This window comes from Eulemur rufifrons, chromosome 1 (assembly GCF_041146395.1).
Source record: "Eulemur rufifrons isolate Redbay chromosome 1, OSU_ERuf_1, whole genome shotgun sequence".
Lineage (NCBI taxonomy): Eukaryota > Metazoa > Chordata > Mammalia > Primates > Lemuridae > Eulemur > Eulemur rufifrons.
The window spans coordinates 5,777,711-5,802,109 of NC_090983.1; the positions used below are offsets into that span (position 1 = coordinate 5,777,711).

Here is a 24,399-nt window from a genome sequence, read left to right on the forward strand (position 1 = left end):
CAGAAATAACTGCTGCCACACCGGGGTGGCTCTGAGACAGTGTAGCTGGAGCCCCTCGGGCCATAGCTCAGTGCCTAACAGGGTGGGGGGCGGGGGGTGGTGCCAAAAAGTGGGTCACGGGATCCAAACTAGCCATGCTGACAAGAACCAGAACCACAGAGTGCATTCTTCTGCTAAAATTCAATCAGAATGTTCTAGTCACCTGCTTAGAGGTATCAGCTCATGTAACTCTGGGAGCAAAATCCCTACAAAAATGAATCTGACCGAACTAAGGAATTTTATTTTTTTCACTCTCAATAGAATGACGAAAGCAACACATGACAATTCCTCCATTATTTAATGCGTTATCACATTCATTTAAACCAAGCTGCAGGGTTCTCAGTGTTGTACACAAGTACACAGGACACTTTTAGTACCATACACAAGAACGTAGCACCTTTGATTAGAGGTATGTTCAATGCATGTGGTATTTTTGTGAGCTACACAGAAAACAATGGCTTTGCCTAAGAAAAAACCAGGTAGTGTAACCATGCAGAAACATCCACCAGACAGGCTGAGTTGAAAACACTTAACAAGTCCCTCTTCAATGCAAGTGAATTCTGAGTGTTGTGCGTGTTTTCTGTCTTTGGTAGCAACGAGAGGATTTCTTTTCCTGCCGATAATGATGTGCCCAAAGTCCTATTTCTGAAGCTCACAGAAACACGGTCAGCGGAAATATGAATATATGGACAAATTTGTTAAAGGGAGATCAGAAAATAGATTATGCTACATTTTGTCTTCTGGGAAGTTTTAAATTTAATTTTCTAATTTTATTCAAGTTCCCTACTTGAAGGGAGGGTCCGAGGTTGGGACTGTTGTTTGCTTCTGCACCGTCCGATGTGCTGCCGTGTACAATTTCCCAAGTCAGTAGAGAGACGACGTTACCCTCTTCTTGGTGGTTTCAGAAAAGGCAGATATTTTAGTTGCCATGGTGAAATGAAAGTGATGTTCTCTCACTAACAGAGAAATTTCGAATATTCCATTCATTGACAATTTTTGTCATGTAAATTTTGTTCCATCTACTTTCAGCATCTGAAACCATGAATTGATTGACCCAGTTGAATAAGATTCCCTTTTAGGCCATTATTAAGGTTTCAGTAGAAAGGCACCTTTATTTGCGTTCATTCCCTGCAAACACTATGTTGTGAATAGCCGTTTTAACTACTGCCCAGACAGAATGAAAATAAACTGTTTTTGGTTAATGCTTTTGTAGTTTTTCTAACTAGATGGTCTTTTAATAGCTTCCGCCTAAGAGTTCCTTCTTCAGCCACTGAGTTTATAGTCCAATCAAAGCTGAAGAGCTAATTCTGCGCATTTAAACTGCTTTATGTGCTTCCAGCTCAGACACCACCACTTCAGACAAAGCTAGGGCTAGGAGTGATCAGTAACATGGCCTAATTCTATCCCATTGCCGTCACCACCCATATTTAAATAAGCATATTGGCTTCTTCCTAAAGATTAAATATAATATTTTATTTTAATAGTTGTAGGTTATGTAGTTCATATCTTATGCTCAAGTTAATAATTCCTATTTGCTATACATTTATGAACAAGCCCTATAAATGGTTTGATAATCAATAGATCCTTCTTGGAATCTAGCCTTGGAAAAATCTTCCCAAATGCAGCAACAAAATTCATACACGAAGACACTCAACACAATGCTCAGCTGGAAACAGCTTTCAATGACCAACGTCATGGAAATCACTAGAGATTGGATATTACACAATCATTGACATAATGCTTAAGACCATGAATATAAAGAAAACTGTGATCAAATGTTAAGTGAAAAAGCTTATATAAAATTGTATATGTAGTATGATGATGACACTGTGTAAAATTTCAAAAGAAACATAAAACATGCATAGAAAAAAATAGACTTGGGAAAACTCCCAGAAATGGTAGCAGCAATTACCTTTAGGTAGTGTGGGACAATTTATGTTCTTTCTACATCTATATGTGGTCTACATTGTCTATAATATCCATGTATTATTTTTAACAGAAAAAAATACTAAGAGGAGAAAGAGGAGCACCCGGTGAAAACAAAATCAGTAATGCCTCTCAGGGTTGCGTTTTGGGTGACTTTTCACATTGTTAGCAACGGAATGCTTCCTTCCCTAGGAGTTCCTGGAGAGCGCGGACAGGGCAACACCCTGCTTTATCACCTCCCTTGACAGGTGAGAAGCAGCATGAGAAATAAAAATAGTTTATCTGAAAAGAGCAGGGTCCTCTTGCTACAGCACATTTTAGAATCTGGCCTAATCAGGGGAGACTTTTAACAATTTGCCAAATAATCACATGATACAAAATAGAGAAAAGTAAAGAATCAATTAGAAATAACCAAGGTAATAATATTGCAGAAGTGAAAGCATGACCAGGTTCTTGTTCCCAGGAGCGATGTTCTCCTGTGATATTCATGGGTCAGAAGTAAGATTGAGGGGAAAAGGAGGCCGCGAGAACACACTCAAACAGTCGCCCGCCAGTCCTGGGCACCGAGACACACGGAGTACCGGCAGCTTCGGCAGAAGCGCGTTACAGGAAATGTTCTCCCTCATATCCAGCGTCACGTGTGACATCAACCTCATGCCTTATTCTCAGATTTCAGCACACTAGGGTGATCGAAAACATCCACTCTGTACCCAGAGGCCTGAACGATGCTCATTTAGTATCAATGGCAAAATCGTCCATCACTGTTCCTTGGTATTGCCTGCAAAAGCAAGCAGAGAACGCTGTGTTGAGAATAGAGCTCCCACTTCCGTGCTCAGGCAGGACATGGTTTGTTTGAAAGTATACTGGGACTATCCTGGGAATAGGTCCACGTGTACTGTCGAAAGTCGAGAGATTTCCTTTCGGTATTGAAGCAGCTGTGAGAATGTTTTTTCTCTTAAAGATGTGTGTTCTGACGGGTTTGCCAGTGTGAACTGGGTGACCAAGGTTGCAGGATCGAGGCCCAACTCACTCGATCTAGGTTAAGATCCAGAAAGCTCTGGCTTCATTTGCTCACAGTTTCTGCATAAATAAAAAAGTGAATTGATAATAAAGTTAAAAACTGGAATAATTTATCAAACAAAACGTGGTTTTATGACGACTCCCCAAGGAACAGCTTGGATTCTTCCACTGAACTAGAGTGTCAGTGACGCAAATACAAGAACCAATGGACTACTCTATAGAGAATGAACAATTTCCGGGAACCTTACTTCCCCGTGGTCCTCAGATAGGGTGGCCACTTCTTAAGTATAAAGGTAGGAGAAAACAAATGGCTAACTCTCGCCCTGGGTTTACTTCTTTCAACCTTAGTGTGGGAGAAAGAAAAAAACATACAACTATCTGTTTATTTCATCCCAAGTTACTGCATCAAAGATTGATTCAGGGTGGAGATGGAAGAACTGGTAAAGACTCGCTCCCAAGTGTCAGCTCCCTGCCCTATCTCGACGGGTACTGGTTCACACCCACCAGAGGCTGACACTCTCCCTTGCTGAAACCCCAGGGAAAGATTCCCTCACTGCTCCAGGGGCAGCAGCGTAGGGAGGCCCTGGAAGAGTATGTTTTAGCAGCATGTAGCTGGTTGCCTACAAAATTACATTTTCAGCGAAGGTCTTAACAATATGACAAATAGACGATGTCAAAAAAAAAACATATCTATAAGTAAAAAGTATGCAAAAAATTGGACATGCCAAATTCATTGTTTCTAAGGATGTCAGAGGTTTGGAATTCATGGGGCACCTGTTTTCTCACGTGCTCCTTTTTCCCTGGATGTGTGTAGCCACACCGGCACATGCACAGAAAACAAGTGATGTTCGTCCACCTTCACTGTTGTTCACCAATTATTTAACTCTCAGTATATTAATAAAGATTTAAGGTTAACAAAGGGCAGGTTGGTCAGAAGCCAGTCTATTTGCCCAATTTACTCACAGTCTATACATCTGAGAAAGAACAAGAGATGAGAAGATTGGAGATTGAAGAGGGATGCGTGTGTCTGAATCTGGCTCTTTTCTGATTATTACTACTCTTTAATCACCTTTAGATTTTTATCATGTTTAATTGTTTTATCTATTCCTGATTGTTTTTTCTATATTTTAGCTCATAAATTATACAAAATGGTGTTTCGAAAACCAAATTGTAGTAAGGTTTAATATTGTTTTCATTAAGCACCGTTATGAAAGAGTTGAAATAAGTTCTTCCTAACTATGCAAGCCTTACGTGCAGATCAGGAGGCTGTGCCTGCCTTTCAGATTACATCAAATATGCATCAATCTTGCTCTAACAAAGCCCTCCATGGTATAGTGCTTTTAAATATGACCTATAGCTGTCAGAACCCAAGGAAAGAACTGAGTGACCGGAAAGATTGAAAGGAAGCTGATGCAACGTGATTTCCCCTGCAGCACATGGAGAGAAATTCTGCAGCGTTAAGTACTTAATGCACAGGTGGAGGCCACTGTGTGAGGCCAGTGCAGGGGCCAGCACGGTTCTGGGCACTTACCAGCCACTCCGTAAATATTCATGGAAGGAAGGAAAGGAAGAAGGGAGGAAAGAGGGAATTCTTAATTGTGTTTCTATTCCTTGCAATTTACTTTCTCAAAAAAAAAAAAAAATGTTTTTTCCTAACTCCACATGTCTCCAAGCACATTTTTAACATTTGGTTTCAGGATTTGGACAGGTAATGGGAAAAACATAATGAAAGCAAATGGTAAGTCCAGGGAGCAAAGCCTTGGGTTAAATTTTGCCAGTTAACCGAATTACATTTTTATTGTGCAAAGGAGCTACTGCTAAAAACCTTGAATGCCTCACTAAAACATTTTTTGCTAGTAAAAAAGGCAATTAACATACATTTGTTTATCCCACAGCAATAAGCATAATAATTTATCATGAGAATAGGTACATTTTTAGGCACTGATCTGTAAAGATATCCATGACATAGAGTTAAGGAAGAAAAAATAATAGCAGGTCAGCAGAGCATGACCTTGTTTCAATTTATGCCAAAGTGGCCGTATAGATTGCAAGTGCTTTAAAAGGTTCTACAGGGCACTTGGACTCTACCCCTAGCAGAGCTGACCCTGGCGTGGGGGGCAAAACTGACGGGTAAGGTAATGTGAGGAGAGGCTTCTGCTTGTTTCTTTCTGTATCTCTGTCTTATTTGATTTTTTTTGCATATACATTATTTTCAAATTTGATAATATATGAAAATAAAATAACTGAGAGAAACATTATGATTTTAAATTAGTCTTAAGATACGTAAATGTTTACAACAAAGAAAAAAGCCATTAGAATGACTCACCTTGGTATAATTAGATTTTTCTCCATTAGAGTTCATGCAGTTTTATTTGATTTTATTAGCAATCTCTTTCAGAAGACCCTTGAGATCATTAATCTCAAAAAGAGAAAGAAATAGAACTGGTCTTAAGATAAATTTTCCAACTTTCAGTTTTAAATTATTCCACTATGGCTTTTCCATGAAACAGACATGTACATGAAACGGCTAGCATGGCCCATCTGGGATAAGGCAGAATGCGAGCGGCACGTGACATTTCAGACCCTGCTCATTGCTCACTTTCTGAAATCACAGCACCAGCAATTAGTAACCAGTTAGTAAACCAATTAATATTGGCTTTACTCAAATGCAAGTCACTAGGGGCTTCCACATAGAAATAGCAGATTGCAATGACATGGAGAAGTAATATGTAAAAACAATAGTGTTATATATAACTAATACTAATAAAATTATAAGACAGTAATAAAGTTTTGCTTTGCTAAGAGTATAATACTTTTAAAGATAATATGGTATAATACTAATCAATCAAATTTTTGCAAATAAAAGGTCTCCCCTCCCACATACAAACAGTACAATACTAAAGGATAATTTTAGGAAAAGGCATAATAAAATTATTCTTGATACACATTTCACAATTTATTACACAAAATGTCTGAGGCTCATTTTAAATTACATGCCATATTAGCACACTTGATAAAAGCTCACGGATATAACGCAATGTCTGTGCGGTTGGTTTCTATCTTGCTATATCACTCACTCGAGAAAAATCTGTGTTTAAATTAGGCTTATTTCCAGTAATAACTTCTTCCTTTAACTTAAACAAAAAAATAAAGGCTGGCGGCTGCCTAAAATACATAAATCAATTGTGAATAGCTTTGTTTTCTGGTATAATGAGATGGAGAAATTTTTTATTCCCTACAGGGGCTTTCTGGAGAGACCTGTATTTGTTAATAGTAAAATGGCTTTAATAAGCTGTTCAGAGTACCGCATAAGACTCCAAGAGCAAAATAAACAAAATAGAGAATAGAAAAACAATAGGAAAAAAATCAGCAAAAGTAAGAGTTGGTTTTTTGAAAAGACAAAATCAACAAACCCTTAACTAGACTAAGAAAAAAAAGAGAGAAGATACAAATAATAAATCCAAAATGAGAGAGAAGACAGAGGGATGGGTGCTCTCTCATGTTCACTGCAGCATTATTCACAATAGCCAAAATATGGAAACCACCTAAATGTCCCTCAACCAACGGACAAAGAAAACATGGTACATACATGTAATGGCATGTAATGGAATATTATTCAGACCTAAAATAAGGACGGAAATCCTGCCATTTGTGACAGCATGGATGGAGCTAGAGGACATCATACTAAGTGCAATAAATCAGACACAAAAATAGAAGTACTGCATGATATCACCTATCTGTGGACTCTAAAATAGTCACACTCATAGAAGCAGAGAGTAGAACGGTGGTTGCCAGGGGCCGGGGGGAGGGGAAATGGGTAGACGTTGGTCAAAGGGCACAAAGGTTTGTCTGTGCAGGATGAATAAGTTCTAGAGATCTACTGTTCACTTGTCCCAATAGCTGAACGAAAAAGAAGAGGGGACCCCGAGTCAGATAGAAGCAAAAGGATGTCGGAGACCATGGCAGTGGACTTCAGGTCTCCTCCCCATGCAATTAGGCCCCAGCAGCCAGCTCTTCCACAGTGAGCGGAGACAATGGAATATGGAATATTTCATATGGATTTTAACAATTAACTTCTTTTATTTTCTTACCGTGACCACTGGCCTCTAGCTAAAAGCTCTAAGATATCAGTGACACACACACACACAAAAAAAATTCTCAAACTGTAAATAGACCATACCTTTGAATCCAGTTGTCTAAACCGATGCCTCATTCTGCAAGGAAGTTAAAAAAAAAGGAAAGTGAGCGAGAGAAAAAGAGACTGAGAGAGGGTTGTCAGGCTCCATTTTGCAGTCTTTTCGAGTACAGAATTCAGGTCATTTTCACTTTCAGCTAAATCAAGGATCAGCTGTGTTTGCTTTTCTGATGTTCTTCCTAATACCCAAAAGAAGCAGAATTCCTCTCTAATCCCAATTAGGAGAGCACATAAACACCACCCCTGCTAGTGGGGTGGTGGAGGATGGCTTGGAAGGTCTGTCCCTCCCTCCCAAAACCGAGATCTCAGCATCTACGAGCACAGGAGTGCTACGGCGCCCTCACTGTGGCTCAGAGAGAGTGAGCCTCCCCTGCCTCTTTCACCAGCTGTGCTGAACCCAACAAAGGGGTTCCTTGTGCTTGTATATACTCATATTCTATTAGAGTGAATCTTGAGGTGTATTTTAACTCTCAGGAAGCGTGGCCGCTGTCAGTGCAGAATGTTAGCCCTCACGGTAAGAAGAGCATGCTTCTGTAGACTTCACAACACGTTCCTGGCAGACCACCTGTAGACTTAGCTATGACTTATCTATTTCAGAAGATGTTTAATGAATGTATTTACAAATCACCGGGATGTTTTTAACCACTCCATGTGATTCATAAATGATGTTCAGAACTTTTCAGGGACAGCCTGTAACAGATCACCCAAATGGTTTTTCCATCTTCTAATCTCTATACTTCTTCATTGCAGAGATAAATAGGTGTGTGGCACCTGCAAGATAATGCCAATTACCCATGACCTGTTGCTGGAAGCCACCTCTGCAGCCACGACAGGGGACCTGCCCTCTTGTTAACCTGGTTCCATGGTCCTGCGCTGCAGGCTCCAAACACCTCCTTCTCCCCCAGGGTCTTGAAGGACAATCGGGACAGTACATGAGTGGTTTTTTTCACCTTCTTAAAGGGCTGGCACACACTTATGTGCTTGTCATCTTCAACTGCCTGGGTAATATCTCTGTGGTGCTATTATTGCTCTCTGCCGAAAATGCCCTTTACCGAGTTTGCTCAGCTAGCTGCCTGTGTTCTGCCGGCTCACGTATACAAAGGGAAAGTTGCAAACAGAAATGAACGGCGACGTACTCCTCTGAGGTGTCGTTGGCTTTCGTGTTGATCTTGACAAGGTAATTTTCCTTCATGACACCTTCCCACGCCAGAGTCTCGTTGTCCTCATTTTTGAAACCTTGAATAATGAGAAAAAGAAAAACATTCAAATTGTTTCATTTGCCCCTCGCCTCCTAAATAAACACCTGCCAGGCATTTTTTAAGACTCTAGAAGTAGAATTAGATCCGTCCCGCGCAGGCAGATCTGACTAAAGCTACTTCCTGGTGACAGCGTCAGAGCGGCGGAATAGTAATGCTTTCCTGGTGACAATGAGGAATTGCAGCTGCCTGTGTGAAAGAGGAATGCAATCTTTATTCTAGATGGAGATCGATCCGAATCCTCTCTCTGCGTTTCGTGACTTAGCAAAACCATTCCACCAATGAGTCTGACTCTCACATTTGATATGTGCTCTTCTTCGATTCTGGTGACATAAAAATGCTAAACCATTCAGTTGGATAATTACTGATGGATTTTGTACTGACTCTCAACCTGAAACTGGGGTAGGAACGTCAAAGGAGAGGAAAATAAGCACAGGACATTGTTCCTGTCCTCCTGAAACATGCAGTCCAGGTGTGCACCTCAAAGAAAACTCACCTAAGCCAGGACATGCTGTAGAACTGGCCTAGGACATGCTCCAGCTAAGAGTCTTAGCTCAGTTTCCTACAGTGCCTGAGCCTTCCAGATGACAGGAAAACAGAGGAACAGATCAACATGTCACCTGTGCTTGAGGTACTAATGCAACGGGCATCAAGCTTCCACGTAGATTCATGGGAACAGGGAAGTACATGTGTTCCTACACGTGTCCGCTTGGAATAAATTTATGTAGTTTTTACTTTTAAAGCACTGTTTAAATTTATTCATCAACATCTTAGAGTTTAGGAACAATTATAAGATCTTTCTGGGTTTAAAAACAATTAATTGGGGGCCAAAGGCAGAACCAATATGTAAGTGGCTAGATTTAAGCAAATCCTACATAGCAAATATGGATTTGTGTTTAAATGGTAGTTATTCACTTTACAAAGTAGTTCTTCACTAATTTTTGCCAATTGTATTTTTCCTAGCAAAGTGGTTTCCAATGTCTTTTATTCAAACTAAAATATGGAAAGGCAAAGGTGGGTACTTAAACATCAACACAGAAAGGACAGACACTCCTGAACACAGATGGACAAAGAGCAAGATGACAAATGACCCAGAAACCATGATCAACCTCTGTAACAGTCAAAGAAACACTAGTTGAAATGATGACGTGGCATTTTCACCAAACCATACTGGAAAATTAGCAGAGTCTGAAACAACGACTATATCCTGTTTTGGCAAAACTGTGGAGGAACAGGACTCCCACATAATGGGAAAAATCTGTCAACTGTCACAGCCTTAGGTTAGTGGGGGTCTGGGGGAGATGGGCAATATACAAAGACTTCAAAGTGAGCATACCCTTTATCTAGAAATTTCTCTGTAGAAATAACTCAAAGGAAAAAATTATTGATGTGCTCAAAAATGAATGCCTAAAACTCTTTATCATAATGTTATATGCTGACAAAAGAGTTCAAACAATCTACATATTTAGCAACAAGGAATTGGTTAAATTAATTATAGTACATCTATAGGCTGGAATACTCCATCATTAAAAATTGTCATATAGGTTTTTATTTAGAATATGGAAAGAGTTTACAATGTATTATTAGTTAAACAAGCTAGATTATGAATGTGTATGCATAGAGCAATACAATTATTAAACACCCACATAAGAATAACGTAATGAACACCAGCATGTTGACAGTATTTATCTCTGGATGACAGGTGACATGTGCTCTTCAGCTTTATTTAGGCTTGTCCACAGTTTTCAAACATTCTACAATGAATATGAACTGCGCTCTGAATCACAAAAAATAAAAATACATTTTATAAAAAAGCAATTACTGGGTAGTGTGCTTTTTTTATTGCTTGAAGATATCACCAAACAGTACCAAGAGTAAAAGTTTGGGTTCTACTTTTCTGAAAATTATTTGAAACCTATTGCATTTTTCTCTAAACAAATATAATTTCAAAATTAAACCCCTGACTTCCCCATCATTTGGAGGCCTAAGCAAAGTACGGTGAAGAAATGGATTTCCAACCAGAGGTTCTGGTGACCGCGCTGCTGTGGTTTCTGGATTCAGGGATCTCCAGGGAGGAGGAGCAAGTGAGCAGGCAGTGACTGTGGCCCTGGGGAGTCTCCAGGTAGCCAATGGGGCTCTCGCTCCCTCTCTCTCATCGTCACTGCATCGTCACTGGGTGGAGAAAGATCCTGTCCTTCTGTGGTCTCCCGCTCCCTCTATTTCTTTATTTCCTCCTGAGAATAAGAACTGTTTGAAGAGGGAAAACGTCGACAGTTCACACTGTCCGATCACTGTGCAGTCACCACTCGCCGGGAAGTCCACCAAGGAGACAAGCCCAGATTAACATCACTGGCTTCTGACTCACCTGCTCGCTGCCTCAAGCTGGGCTCCTTCCCACTTTCTGGCCATGATAGAGGATGTTTTTTCATTTTATGTTCATATGGTGCCTAACCATTAAATAAGTTTGGGGGGAATGTAATGCATTTTGTCCTGCCTTTTCCACCCCACCCCTAATCTGGGGTACTATAATGTTAATAATTCATCCTTACTTGTACACTGAGTTCCCGGATTCCACTGATCCCGGACTGAGTCTGACATGTCTTTGGAGAAAAGAGCTTTATCCCATCCAGCTCCCCCATCCACCCTTCCCCAGCCTGGATCCCACTAGTGACAAGCAATTAACTCACTGTCGCAGAGTAAGTCATTTCATTTCCAGATAGCACTAATTGTTACACATTGTTTTTTCTTTATACTGAGCCAAAATCTTTCTTACTGCAACTTTATCCTTTGTTTTTCTCCAGAACCATTCAGAAAAAAAATATGAAACTTGTAAGACTTCTGTTATCTGAAGGCATAGACTAGGTCATCTCCCAGGTCCCAGGGACACTCATCACGACATGGTTCCAAGACAGAACGAAAGGTCCTCCTGGGGCTTGTCATTAAGTGCCTCTGATATTTGGGTGTTGTCTTCGAGTACAGTCAAATCCCAGATCTGAACTTCCATATCCCATTTCTGATACAAAGACTTTTTATTCTTTGCGTTAGAAATGAGTCATTTTGTCTTCCAAGACAAAACGAGGGGAAGAAAGACGGCAACTTATCCAAGTTGTCAAAACACTTTCTTCATTAACAAAGGCAATTGCATATGTCTGATAGTTAATGACATCCCCAGAGTGACATTTAATGTCTTAAAATAATGCTGTTAAAAGAACTGGCTATGATGCTCCTTTAAGCTCTGCCAGGAGTTTACATTCTGAAAGGCAGCCTTTACGGGTCACGGCTACAGGGAGGGTGCGGAGGTATGTCATGGCCAATATTTAAGGTCATATTTGAGTATCTTGCCTCCATTTCTATGTAGTTAAAGAGCCCCACAAAAAAATGATGGTTCTTGGCAAGTTAAATTCTTCTTAACTGCCACTAATTATCATGCCTAGGTTAGTAAAATTTATATTTTTGCTTTCTGAATCTTCAAAATATTTGGGGTTACACTAAAGGGACGGAATGATCAGCCCCATATAGAGCATGAATCCAAAGATGGCAGTTGGTGACCATGTTATCAGATACCATGAGGGAAAAACCAGAGCACAAACATACCCAACAGCCACGAGAAGACACGCCGCGTGGGACCCGCAGGAACAAGGCCGGCGCCAAGCAGAGGAACGGGAACTTGCTGCAGCAAAAGCCAGCGTGGCGGAAAGAACAGCCTAACCCTATTCCTTCTGTCATGTGGACTGGATTCTCCCTTAGATTTTGTTTCCAAAATTGCCCTCAACTCCCAGCTATCTGCCTAGCAGAGACTTTTCTTTTTCCCAGCGTGCTCCAGTGGGGACTATAGCACAGGACCCTCCTGTCCCTAACACTCTATAATGACCACTCTTCCCCAGGTCACGAGAGGGGGCATCAGGATTTGAGGGGCCTCATTGCATGTGGTGGACTGAGGGTCTCCCCAGACTGGCTCTGGGAGTTTCTTTGCTCACTTCTGTCTTGAGGGACACAAGTCCAATCATCACAGCGATATTGCGATGTATGTTTCTTGACTCACGTCACCATTTCTTGCACCACCGTGTCTCCTGGCTACATTTGCTCCTTCCTCTGGGATTCAGGAGGGCACATTGGGACATGGTGGGCTGGGGGCCTGTGTGGCACTAGAACCCGCTGCAGGACACAGCCCACATCTTCCACAGATCCCCACGACCCTCCACCCTGGGGACTCCCCTGTCACCCCATCTCACCGCTCCCATCCTCCTCCCTCTGACCACTCCTCCCCTGTGGCCCCACCCCAGCCTCCGCCCCTCTGCCTGGCTAATTCCAATTCACCCTCCGGGTCTCAGATAGCCCCTTCCTCCAGAAGGTCCTCCCTGACCCACTCTCGCCTCGGGTTAAGGCATCCTCTATGTCATGGCTTTCTGCACACTCCCTAAAATCAGTGCTTCCCATGTTTTTCAACTAAGGCTTTTTAGTTTTCATTCTCCTCACCACTCCCCCTAGACTGTGAGCCCATTTGAGGGTGGGGAGCGTCTATCCTACTGCGGATCATATCCCCAGGGCTGCCCAGGGATTGTCACGTGGGTTGTATCTGCTGAGTCAGCTCTCGCAGGCCCCTCAGCCCTGTACCATGGCTCTCTGGGACACCCACTGTCTCACCTCTGGCCCAGCTCCCACCGGACCACGGCCGCAAGCCCAGCCCCATGTGCCTTTTCTCACGGCCGCGTCCCCAGAACCAAGCGTTAATACTTGTCAAGGACTAAACCCCTCCTGCAAGCTGACTGCTCTTACGGCATTTATTTCCCAGGTGCTAACGGAGGCCATGCCCTGTTTTATGCTCTGCTTTTCATGCCTGCGCACGGCTCCCATCCATCCTCGCCCTTACTCTGTTTTTCTTAAATTCGGATCAGCAGGTAACATGGGGTGAGTTTTACAAAGCTCTTTCAGAGAGGACTGTGGCGGGAAACGGGGTTGGCAGGCTCTTGCTTTGGGGATTTATAAGAACTCAGTGGTTTTCCTTTCTTTCTTCTCCCTGTTTAGACATTTTTATGGAAATGTTTTCATTGGTTCCTGGTGGCTACCTAGAATATAAAGGATGCTGGGGTTTAGGACACACTACCCCCCAAGATACGGCACCATGGCATATTGAATATTTTGAGCTGAAAGAATTTGAGAAAACCGCAGAATCAGAAAGGTCTCTCTGCCTTTTCCCCACTCTCCTCCCCTAAAGCAGGTCATGAAACCTAGGAAGGACCTTTGACCGTCCCTAAAGCAGGCCAAGACACCCTGGTGTGAGAGGCGGCCTCCTTATGCCCAGAGGAGAGGGGCATCCTAACTCATCTCCAAGGTCACAGGGACACAGAGAGGAACACACAGGCCCTGCTCAGCTGCCCCCGGCGTGTGACCGTTATATCACATCATGCTCCTTTTCCCTGTCCTATTTCTCCATAACTCTCCATTCTTCACTAAACCTACTATTAAAAAAACACTCCAGTTTGTTTCTTCATTTCTTTACGAAGGTTCCTGGGTCACGCAAACCCTCCATTAAATAAATCTGCCCACTCTTCTAACTTTGTCTTTTTTCGTAGGGGCCTCAGCCACGAGCCTAAGATGGGTAGAGGAAAAGAGATTTCTGCCTCTGCAATAACAAGATTAGTTGAATAATTTATAAATATCAAGGAGCCTGTCTCTGTCCCAAATTGCAAAAGGTCATTTCCTGGAGCCAAGTGCACGCATGTCTACGATATCCGTGTCAACCACGGATCCCGCTCAGCAAGGACGGGCTCAGGAAAGGTTTTTTCAAGGATAGAAGACAGCCAGGTCTTCAAATGACTTGGAACATCTATCAGTTTTGGAAGAGAAGCAAAGGAGAATCAGCCAAGCTCAGAGCACAACGAAGCAGCTAGTTCTGACAGCTCTGTTTCGATGCCCAAGCTCGGGAGGCCCAGGAAGGCACGGCCGGGCCAGCCACGCCCGGCCACCGAGCGCTCCCCAGGGCAGATGTGGCTGGAGGAGTTAGAGTGCAGAAAATTTTGTTTCAAATTGTTCCAGGCATCAAAGATAATGCTGGCCTGCTCAAAACTACCTAAGTTTCACAGAGCAGTTGAGTTAACGAGAGGCCAGCCCCCACGCACCTGCCCCCACCGGCGCCCCTCCTTTCTGCTGTGAACGGGGGCTGGGGGGGGGCAGGAGGGCAGAGAGGGGCTCATCCTCCCTAGACAGGCTGGAGCTGGGCACTAGTGGTGGGCGGGGGGTGGGGGTAGCCCCTGTCAGAGGACCAGCACATCCCGCTTGTTCAGGTGCTGCCTGGTGCGGCAGGTGGCAAAATGGGGCCACAGATACTTCCACCCTCCTCATCCTCTACCCCACCCCCGTCAGGGCAGGCCTGTGACTCGCTTTGCCCAATAGAATGCAGCAGAAGTGACGTCATCTGACTTTCTGAACAAGGCCTCGGGGGCGGTGCAGCATCTGCTCTTTGCAGGAACCCAGCTGCTCTGCGTGGAAACCCAAGCTGGGGGACACCGGGGCTCCCCACTGACAGCCCAGCCAACACCACACATGAGAGTACATGCAGACGTCGGGACCAGCCAGCCCGCGGCCCACCGGATGCGCCAAGGAGCGGAGGCCAGCCATCCCAGCCTAGCCCTGGACAAGGACGGGCCCTCCGACGGGCCCTCCGACGGGCCACTTTACGACTTTCCTAGGCTTGGGGTGACCACCAGGCCCTGAAATTGAGGGAGTTCCCAAGAGGCAGGGCCTTCAACTTTACCATCGGGATGGCCCTGGGCGAAAGGACCCAAGCTGGTCACCCTAACTGCATGTCCAGGACACGGGACTCTCAGGCTTAAGATGGGGAAGCTGGGACAAACCAGGACAAGCTGGTCACCCTGGGCCCTAGGCACGTGTGCCATCATGAGTCCCTCCCTTCATAAAAAAGTATTAAAAATATTTCATGGCTGAATTGGCATAAAAACATATAGATTTATATATTTAAACTTTTTCTTTGATCTAAAAGTTTGTTTTTTTCTTATGATTTTTAAAAGAAATTAAAAGATGTTCAAGGGCCCTAAGGCCCCGAGTGCCGGGGCCCTCGCTGTGCCCGACAGAGCATCAGCCCTGTGGCTGCACCTGCCCCACAGATGGCTCCCTTGGCCTGGGTCTGAGGCTGGGGGCCAGGAGAAGGGGCCAGTGCCCTTTCTGTCTTTTCTTTTGTGTCCAAGCATCCAAATGAATAAAAGCAGGCCTGTCCCTCCTTGCATGCCTGCCTGGGTCGAGGCGTGCCTGTGGGCCAGGAAGACTGTCTGGCTTGGTGGCTGCGGCATCAGGTGTTACAAAACCCAAGCCTGGTGTGGGTTTCCGCAGGCCCAGGAGGACAGCCAGATGCCAGCTCCTGCATTCACAGGGGACAGCGGAGCCAAGGGTGAGCGAGTCCGGCTGACAGCTGCTCCCACAGCAGGGTAAGGAGAGTAGCTGGGTGGGGACCTGCCTGCACCCCAGATTTTGCCAGGGCTCAGGAGGTAAGTGACCACATGAGAGAGAGAACAATCCGACACGTGGGCAGTGGACTCCCACCTTCCTGAAGGAGGTGGGTGGCCAACAGGGAGAGCATGTGCGGTGGCCATCCCTGACAGCTCTGCCAGCTGGGAGGGGGTGAGTTCGAGGGGAAGTCTCACCTCTGGAGAGCAATGAATAGGCTGGTTAATGTACTGGACTGTACGTTCCAATTTCTAAATTGGGATGATGTTTTATCAAGTAAATAATTGTAAGATTTTCTATTTCCCTAAGAGCGACCAGAAAAGTCACAAACCCTGCTGGAGTCAGGGTTCAAGTTTGCCAGAGAATAAATTTCACAGAAGCAATGAAAAGTGAAAACAAAGCCATGATTTGACACTACCCCACGAATCCGGCTTGTTCAACACACTATTTACATTATTATTGTGCTCGTCCAGAAGTGATTCCCCCACGTAAGGGTGACCTGGGAGACCTACGGCACTTCCTCATCTACGCTTTCCCTCGAGCGAGTCACGGCCGGCCTGACGCCGGACCTCTGCCCAGGTACAGGTGTGAGCCGGAAAATACCTGTGAGAAAGTCCTCCCTGTTGAGAGGGGACCGAGCCTCCCTCCCAGAGCTTAATCACTGCTGCAACCCCAGGCGCAGACGTATAAACCACTCACAGCACACGGAAGACTCCGCGTTCTTCTCCTTGCAGCAGCACTTGAAACACTTCTTCACCACCATGTAGAAGTAGGCGAAGATGACGAAGGGGAAGGGGATGTTGAGGCGGCTGCAGTACTCCTGCACCAGGAAGTACCTCTGGAACTTCCACACCTGGTCGTTGTTCTCCTGCACGGTGCCCACCGTGTAGCTGGCAAGAGGGGAGAGAAGGCCAAGGCTTAGCGTTCTGCGTGCCTCATCATTTAATTGCCAAACACGGCCACACTGGCATTAAGCTATGTCTGCAATGGCTTACGTCCACACCGGGGGGAAGAATCCATCCCGGGTGAAGGGCCCGGACAATTCTGCACCAGGCGGTCTTCAGTTCATGCTGGGCCCAAAGTGTGTTTGGCTTTGGGCACGGTTTTTTTTTTTTTAATCACCAAAAAAATGTTCAATGAACTTTAAAATTATTTTTAGTTCAAAATGTTTCAGAGATTATCTTTTTCCATTCATTGTTATTGTGTGAGATACAAAAAGCCCCAAGATGTTGACCCTCCTAGGAATGATGTGCCCCTCACGCATGTTTAATTGTAAACAGTCTGGGAAAACAGTTTGTTAGCACTAATCAAGAGCCCTAAAAATGTTCATCCCTTTGACCCGGTGACTTTGCTTCTGGGAATTTAACGTACGAATAAGGGAGATACAGAGAAAAAAAAGATGTAAATGGATATATACACGTGGCTATTGCCCACAACACTGTAGGTAACAGCCCCCCTACCCCAAGGGAAAGGAACAACTAAATGTTTAACACTAAGAAGATTGTTGTGGTTAATCAATATGATTTCATTATGTAGCCATTAAAAATTATGTTCATGAATAATTTTTATACTTTGGGAAAATGCTTATATATGTGTTAAGTGAAAATAACTAGGCTCAAACTTGTACTTACAACATGGTCTCACTACGCAAATCACAATTAATAGATCAACCCCGAGTGGTGATCATCTCAGGTACGCTTCATTCTGTTTTCCATTTGCTGTCCAAGCACTGTGCAATGACTATCAATTACTTACATAATCAGAAACATATCTATTTTGTGTCCTACCCCAAAACTGATTATTTCAATGACTTTTCAGTTACAAATTAAACCAAAACTATAAAGTAGGCTAACACTCATTATATAACAGACACTGTTCTAAGCAGTCTGCTTAAATTAACTGGTTTAATCCACAAGCAACTCTTTGAGGTTAAGTCCTGTTACCACCTACAGTTAGCAGATCAGGAAACTGAGGTGCAGCTGGGGCAAGCTGTCTGAGTCCCCCAACCGGGAAGTGATGCAGCTGGGATGTGGACCCCGCCACCTGGCCCAGCGTCCCTCGGCTTCACCACGACACAATACCACCTCACAGAGTGCCGCGTGAAAGGTTTGAAGCAATGCTCTATTTCAAAAGGATTTTATAGGACTACTTCCTAGCTTAGCATCCTAGATAACTACAGAGCACTTTACAATTTGTAAAGTTCAGACATCCAAAGACACTTTTATTGCTAATATCAAATCATGCCTTCAAGAGCCAAAGAAGCAGCGGTGAGCCATTTGAAATCTATACGCAAACCCTGAATGGGAGAGCGTTACGTTCTCCAGATTCCGGGTAATGTCTTCAGAGGCCAAACCTAAATGAAGAGAACAGGCAGAGAAACTGTTTACAGCTGTTATGAGACCTCATTCTTGCACCTTGGTTCACTGCAGTCTAAAACTTAAATATCTTAAGCTAAGAAAAGATCATATACCTACTCAAAACACTAGCCTACACAGACAATGTAGCTTTGCTTGTAAGTTTAGCTTTGGTTGTCTCAGTGTTTAACAGTGGATGGAATGCTTCTGGGGTCTACACCACGTCCTGGCTTCTGAGGAAGGCAGACCTTTGTAGCAAGCGTCTTTCCAACAGGAAGAGGTCTCCGAAGGGAAGGGACCCATGCTTATTGAACATTTACTGTACATAAGCTCCTATACTCAGCATGAAAAGTGGTTACTGACGGATCCTCACGTCAATCCTGAATGGTGGATCTTTTCAGGAGAAAAATAGGCAGGGCTGTGATGTACTTCAGCGACGCAAGCTGAATGGAGCAGTCGCCGGCGTTTCTTCCAAATTAGGTCAGGCTGCTCTGAGACTAATACCACGCACCACTGTCCACCCTCCTGCCTGCAAAGGGGACGCACCTCTCCGCCGCTGCCATGACACAGGACAACAGCACCCTAGATTGATGAAGTCCAGAATAACTATCCCCATTCAAATTATTGTCCCTAGAAGTAACTTAACTTTTGACATATCTAGTCAAAAGTGGATTTTACTCACTGCCCCAAAATCAAACATAAAAAAAGCAACTGTATCCATTTTAGTGCATCAAATGTAGTTTTCTGAGGTTCTACCCAAAAGGAAGTAATAAGTCCTATTGGAAGAAGGAATATTTAGGATTCTAGAGCAGGGGGAAGGCAGGTGGGACTCCCTCCCTTCCTTGGAGAGCTCAGAGTGGACTGTAGCCAAGAGGGTCACGGAGGAGGAGATTTGCACTGTGGGTTACCTGCTCACTCAGAGTCAGGGAAAAACGGCCCATAACTTCCAGATCACCTAGAATAGGGATTGGCCAACTGCCAATCAGGGGCCAAATCCAACCTCCCCGCCTGTTTCTGTACAGCCCGTGAGCTAAGAAAGGCTTTCACAGAGCAGAGAGGAGCAGACGGGTGCAGCATCGCAGGACGCCGCCTCTTTGGGTGCATCTGGCCAGACCAAAGCCCCTGGCTGGCCCTCCCGGGAAGTCTGTGTGTAGGCCAGTACCCATCAGCAAGGCTTTGCGTTTGTATCATTCTCTATTTCAAAGGGGTCTACCTCCTATGTCACCATCTCACGTGCTCTCAGGACAACTCTGTTGACAATGAGGACCCTCCAGCTGGACCGGCAGTCCCCGCTGTACCTCGGGGCAGGGTGGATCCCCGAGCAACATTCCTTTCCCAAACAAAGGGTAAAAATCCTTATGCACACCCCAGGGGGCACAGGTGAGCTGGCTGATAAGTGGACATTAATACCCACAAGCCGCTTTGCATATATAATGCTGAGGTCTATTTATACATTGAGGTCCACCTTCCCCGCTTGACAGCAGCTTCCAAGATGTTCTTTTTCTCTCCAGTGAATTCCGGACTCAGCGAAATAGACATGAGGGCTCTCCAGGGGAGGCTCACAATCGAGCATTGTTTCTAACTGCTTTGCTAAAATAATTTTGATATTCTTTAGACACAGTTTTCAAATTCTGGAGAGGAGAGACTGAACTCTGCAGAGAAGGGCTTTCTGGTGCCGGCACCAAAGCATCAGAGCAGCTTAGAGACCGTCTCTCGCGCCCCCCTCTCACCTGCCCCAACTCAGACGGTTCCCCAAGCCTCCCTGCCCACCACTGGCCGCCTGGTGTCTTCCCTGGGAGAGTTCTGCAGTTTGCCCTTCAACTCTACATCTCCAGTGACATCTGTGCCCTCGGAGTCCTGTCCCAGGCAAATGCCCAGCTGCCTGGAGATCTGCAGTGACAGCCAAGGGCCATCTCCTGAAACCAGCCAAGCGCCCACAGCGGAGCGGGACAGGAGGCAGGGGCACAAGCCCCCAGGGAGGGACAACACTCCAGAAATTCACTGAGATTGGAGATGTTACTAAGAAACAACAGACGTTCAGAATTCAGATAGCTTTGCACATAAATGAAATCCAGAAGTATGTTAAAAGAATAATATTCCGTGACCACAGACTAGAAGGATGACTAAATATTAAGAACACTTATATAATTCATCGTTTGTATAATTCATCATAATACTAGATCAAAAGGAAAAATATCATTTCAATAGTTGCTAGAAAGTCTTCTGGCAACATTCAACATCCTTTTCTGATTAGGGAAAAAAAGAAAAGAAGAAAGGAGCTTAATAAACCAAAAACAGGAGGAACTGTCCATGACATGATAAAAAGAAAAGGAAAAAAAAGAGAATTCAGTAAGGAGACTTGTTCCAAAATAAATAGAGAAAACCTTAAAATCTTTCCTACATATCAAAAAGTAGTCACTGAAAAAAAATAAGAGAAATAGTATCTCTCTCACAACCATAAATGTCTGGAAATAAATGAACAAGAAATCTGCCAGACTCATGCTAAACAAACCAGAAAACGTCACTGAAAAATTACATATATTTGAATAAATGGAGATTGTACCATTTTTTTCTGGATGGTAAGATGCCAACTTTCCCTACATGTTTCTATAAAGTTAACATCATCACAATAAAATTCACAAGACTTTTTTTTGGAAGAAGAAAGAGGAAAGGGATTCACAAGATGAGCCTTGGGCTCCTCTGGCAGTTAAATCCGCAAGAAAAGCCAGGAAAGTTTCGAGTAAGAATAATGAGGGGGCCTTGTACAACAGATGTTAAAATGATTAAAAAAAAAAAAAAAAAAAAACTTCAGTAATCAAAGCCATTTGGTAGCAAAAACTGAAACAGAAAGACCGATCAACAGAACAGAATGCAGAGTCTGCAAAAAATTCACAAAAAGTCGACAGTAAAACAACGAAAGAATTTTACAATGAAATGCAATACAAGAAACTTGTCAGCTAGCTTCCTATCAGGTGAATGCAATACAAGAAACTTGTCAGCTAGCTTCCTATCAGGTGAACACCTCCTCCAAACTTTTCCCAGACTTTCCTTTGTCACTCCTCCCCGCACACCAGCAATATCTAGCCAGTACTGCTCCGTGGCCGGTGGTGACCCTGAACTTTTGTCTCTCCCGATGCCCCAGCGTGTATGTCTGACACATCCTGGTTCCCCTCTCATGCTGCCACATCAAAAAAAGCAGGGACAATGCCAACAGCAGCCAACAGCAAGAGACAACTAGCTATTTCACTGCACTGATTTTTGAAGCGATAATTCAAGTTAGTTCATTACTAACAGAATAACACAAGTAAGATTGTGCCATACACCTGAGTGAAGACCCATGTGCTCTCTCTTTGTCTTTAGGAAAATGTCCAAAATCTTTAATATGCCATAAAAGACTCTCTAGAACCTAGCCCCCGCCTCCCTCTCCACCCTCCCCGGCAGCTGATCCCTGCCCAGACTGGCCTATCTCCCCGCCTCTCCCTCTCCCACCAGCGCTCCCGGTTCCAGGTGCAGGGTCCTGTGCAAACGTCACCTCCATGAGGTGGCTGCTACAGTTCCTAGGTCTCTCACAATTAATAGCTCCTTCCTCTGGAACTAGCCTGTCCACGCTGCCTACATTCCATTCCATTATGTTATATTTAATATGTTTACATGTCAGCCCTTCCCTTAACAGCAGGAACTTAACCTCTCTCTGCCTCCAACTCCTTATTTGTGAAATGGCAGTAAGCCCACACCTGCACGAAAATGATTAATAATTAAAGGAGGTAGCGCACGTGAAGCACTGGGACCCGCGCTCCGCATGGGAGAGCGCTGACGAACACTAGCTACTGTTGTCATTGCGATTACCTGGCCTCTTCTTCTCGTTCTTTTCGCCCCATGTGGGTAGCCTGCCTTGGACCGTTGGAGTAGTACCCACTCTTTAGTTGGTACCAGGTGAGTCTTTTCTTCTTTCTACTTTTCTGCACATTTATAATAAACATATATTATTCCTAAGGTTCTAAAAAACTTATTCTTAGAAATATCAGGACATATCGATGAGTCCTTTTCATAACTGCGCCAGGAGAATGTATCTTCAGGACGCAGAGCTTGTAAGCGCCACAGCTGCCGTGACGACGACCGGAGTCATTTACTGACTTTAAATTCACTTCATGCCTCTGATAAGCCACACAGGGCCTGGGATCGATAATTCTAATGTAGAATAATCGCAGATGTGCACAGCCATTTCCTCCCACTGCCGAATACCATCTAGAGAGCTCTGCTGCGCTCCTTCAGAACTCCCAGGGGCACATTCACACTGCAGTTAATAAGGCCGCCATTGTGTACGGTTAAGCTCTTAAATGAATATTTTGATGTGGTGCCAGGCAGGGGTCACAGCCCGGGGCCATCTGCTCACGGAGTAAGCCCTGAACAACTCCAACCACGATCAGAAACGTCAGAAATGTTCACCCGAGTATTTCACCCAAGAACCACAATGAGGTACCCCCTGCTGCTCGTAAGTCCCCAGACAGGGATCAGCAAGGCAGAGGCCTGTGGCTCAAGCCAGGACTAAGCCAGGAGGCTCCCCAAGGGAAGGGAGAACCCCAGGTTGTCACACTGCAGCACCAAACGTGGCAATAGTGGGGTCTGGCGCGATGGCTCAGGCCCTGTGGGGAAGACACTCGAGTTACACAGCCAGGACCACAGACGCTGAGCCGCTGGCCTTGCACCTCCTTATCCCGGGAACGGCGGGTGGGGCTCCCGTCCTGCTCAGCTCCAGTTTCTGTCATTCCATGATCGGAATGCAGGTCATGGATGACAAAAGTGACAAGGTCCTCATGACGGCTTCTGTGAACAGCTCATAGCACAAAGATTCCTCACTAAGACTCCTCACTAAGACTCACCGAGTTAGCGGAACTCAAAGGTCCCGGCGTCCGGAGCTGCCATCGGCCTTTGTGTTGAATTCTGTAGATACCTGCAGCGGCTGTTTCCTGCAGGAACGGCCCGGTGAGGTAGACGGCTCATCGCTGCCGAGACCCAAAGCCATCCGGTTTCCTCCTCACCTCTGCTTCAGGCTTGGGGATCGGTCTGCTCTTCCTCCCTCTCGTGGATACATAAGGGCCCATTTCCTGCCCGTCCTCTCTGCCAGCTCAGACGCTGGGCCCCTCTGACGCTGGGACGTCACTTGGTACAAATGACAGTCATGACATTGTCGCTGCCTGTGAGTCAGGCAGGCCCCTGGATTCCCGAGTCCCTCCCTGGCCACCAGTTAGGGGCGGTGAGGGAGAAGGCTGCATGTTCCCTCTTTAAGGCCACGTAACACTAACAGCCACAGGAGCTTTGTGGCCCAGCACCCGGCACCGAGCAGATGTTATACGCTTAGGTGGCGAATCCCTTATTGGTCTGTTATTCAGCATTGACGCGTCTCAGAGTATGACATGACACACCAGGAACTAAGCTCGTAACTGATAACTGAATAATGAACTAAACGTGGGTAAGAACCTGTTCTTTCCACTCATGGAACAAACCCATGAAATGCCAAATGCGGAAATTACAGGCACAGTCTCCGTGCTCCAGAGTTTACAGTGCAAGAGCAGAGCGGCACGGGGGCCCAAGGAGCCCCTGCACAGAGCTGCCAGGCCATCAGGGGACACTCAGCAAAGGACGATGCGTAGCTGTGTAAAGGGCGAGAACGCACCAGGCAGGAGAGGGTCAGGATGGAACAGGGAATCCAGAGAGAAGGAGCAGGCGCAAAAGCATCAGCCGTGACAGGTGACCCTGTTCAAAGATGAACACGTGGGTACCTGCCAGGGGAAGGCAGCGGGGAGGAGCCTGGAGCTGTGTGAGAGGCCAGGTCACGGATGGCCTTGGGAAGCCGAGGAGCCTGAAATTTACCCTGAAAGCTGTGGGGAAATACTAAAACGCCTCCAGAATGTTAAGCAGAACAATGACATTTTAGAAACATCACTATGGCTACAGCGTAGAGGGTGGGCCGGAGGAGGACTTCTCTGGACACTGGGAAACCGGATGGCTGCCCCCTGCTCAGTCCCTTTGACGGTGACGTCCCCAGAGCAATATGCCCCACCCAGCCCTGCCCAAAGGGAGGCCACTGACCCACAAAGGCAGGTGCCCCTCATCTGCAGTCCCCGGGCACCTCGGGATCTCAGGGCTC

At 45.1% G+C, this 24,399-nt stretch overlaps 1 protein-coding gene across 6 annotated transcripts in view; it reads right to left on the reverse strand.

Moving 5' to 3' along the window:
- Positions 1 to 433: 433 nt before the first annotated feature.
- TRPM8 (transient receptor potential cation channel subfamily M member 8) overlaps positions 434 to 24,399 on the reverse strand; it is a 68,193-nt gene continuing 44,227 nt past the window's right edge. For 3 of the 6 annotated variants that reach the window (XM_069467377.1, XM_069467287.1, XM_069467456.1), the window contains exons 6-10: positions 16,597 to 16,787; positions 8,317 to 8,416; positions 7,166 to 7,199; positions 5,312 to 5,404; positions 434 to 3,045 (exon numbers count right to left, since the gene is read on the reverse strand). In XM_069467377.1, coding sequence (XP_069323478.1) covers positions 5,354 to 5,404; positions 7,166 to 7,199; positions 8,317 to 8,416; positions 16,597 to 16,787 — 376 coding nt within the window. In that variant the 3' untranslated portion in view covers positions 434 to 3,045; positions 5,312 to 5,353. Of the gene's footprint in view, positions 3,046 to 5,311; positions 5,405 to 7,165; positions 7,200 to 8,316; positions 8,417 to 11,544; positions 11,717 to 16,596; positions 16,788 to 24,399 lie in introns of those variants that run through there. The other 3 variants (XM_069467206.1, XM_069467505.1, XM_069467122.1) reach the window with 2 other exon arrangements.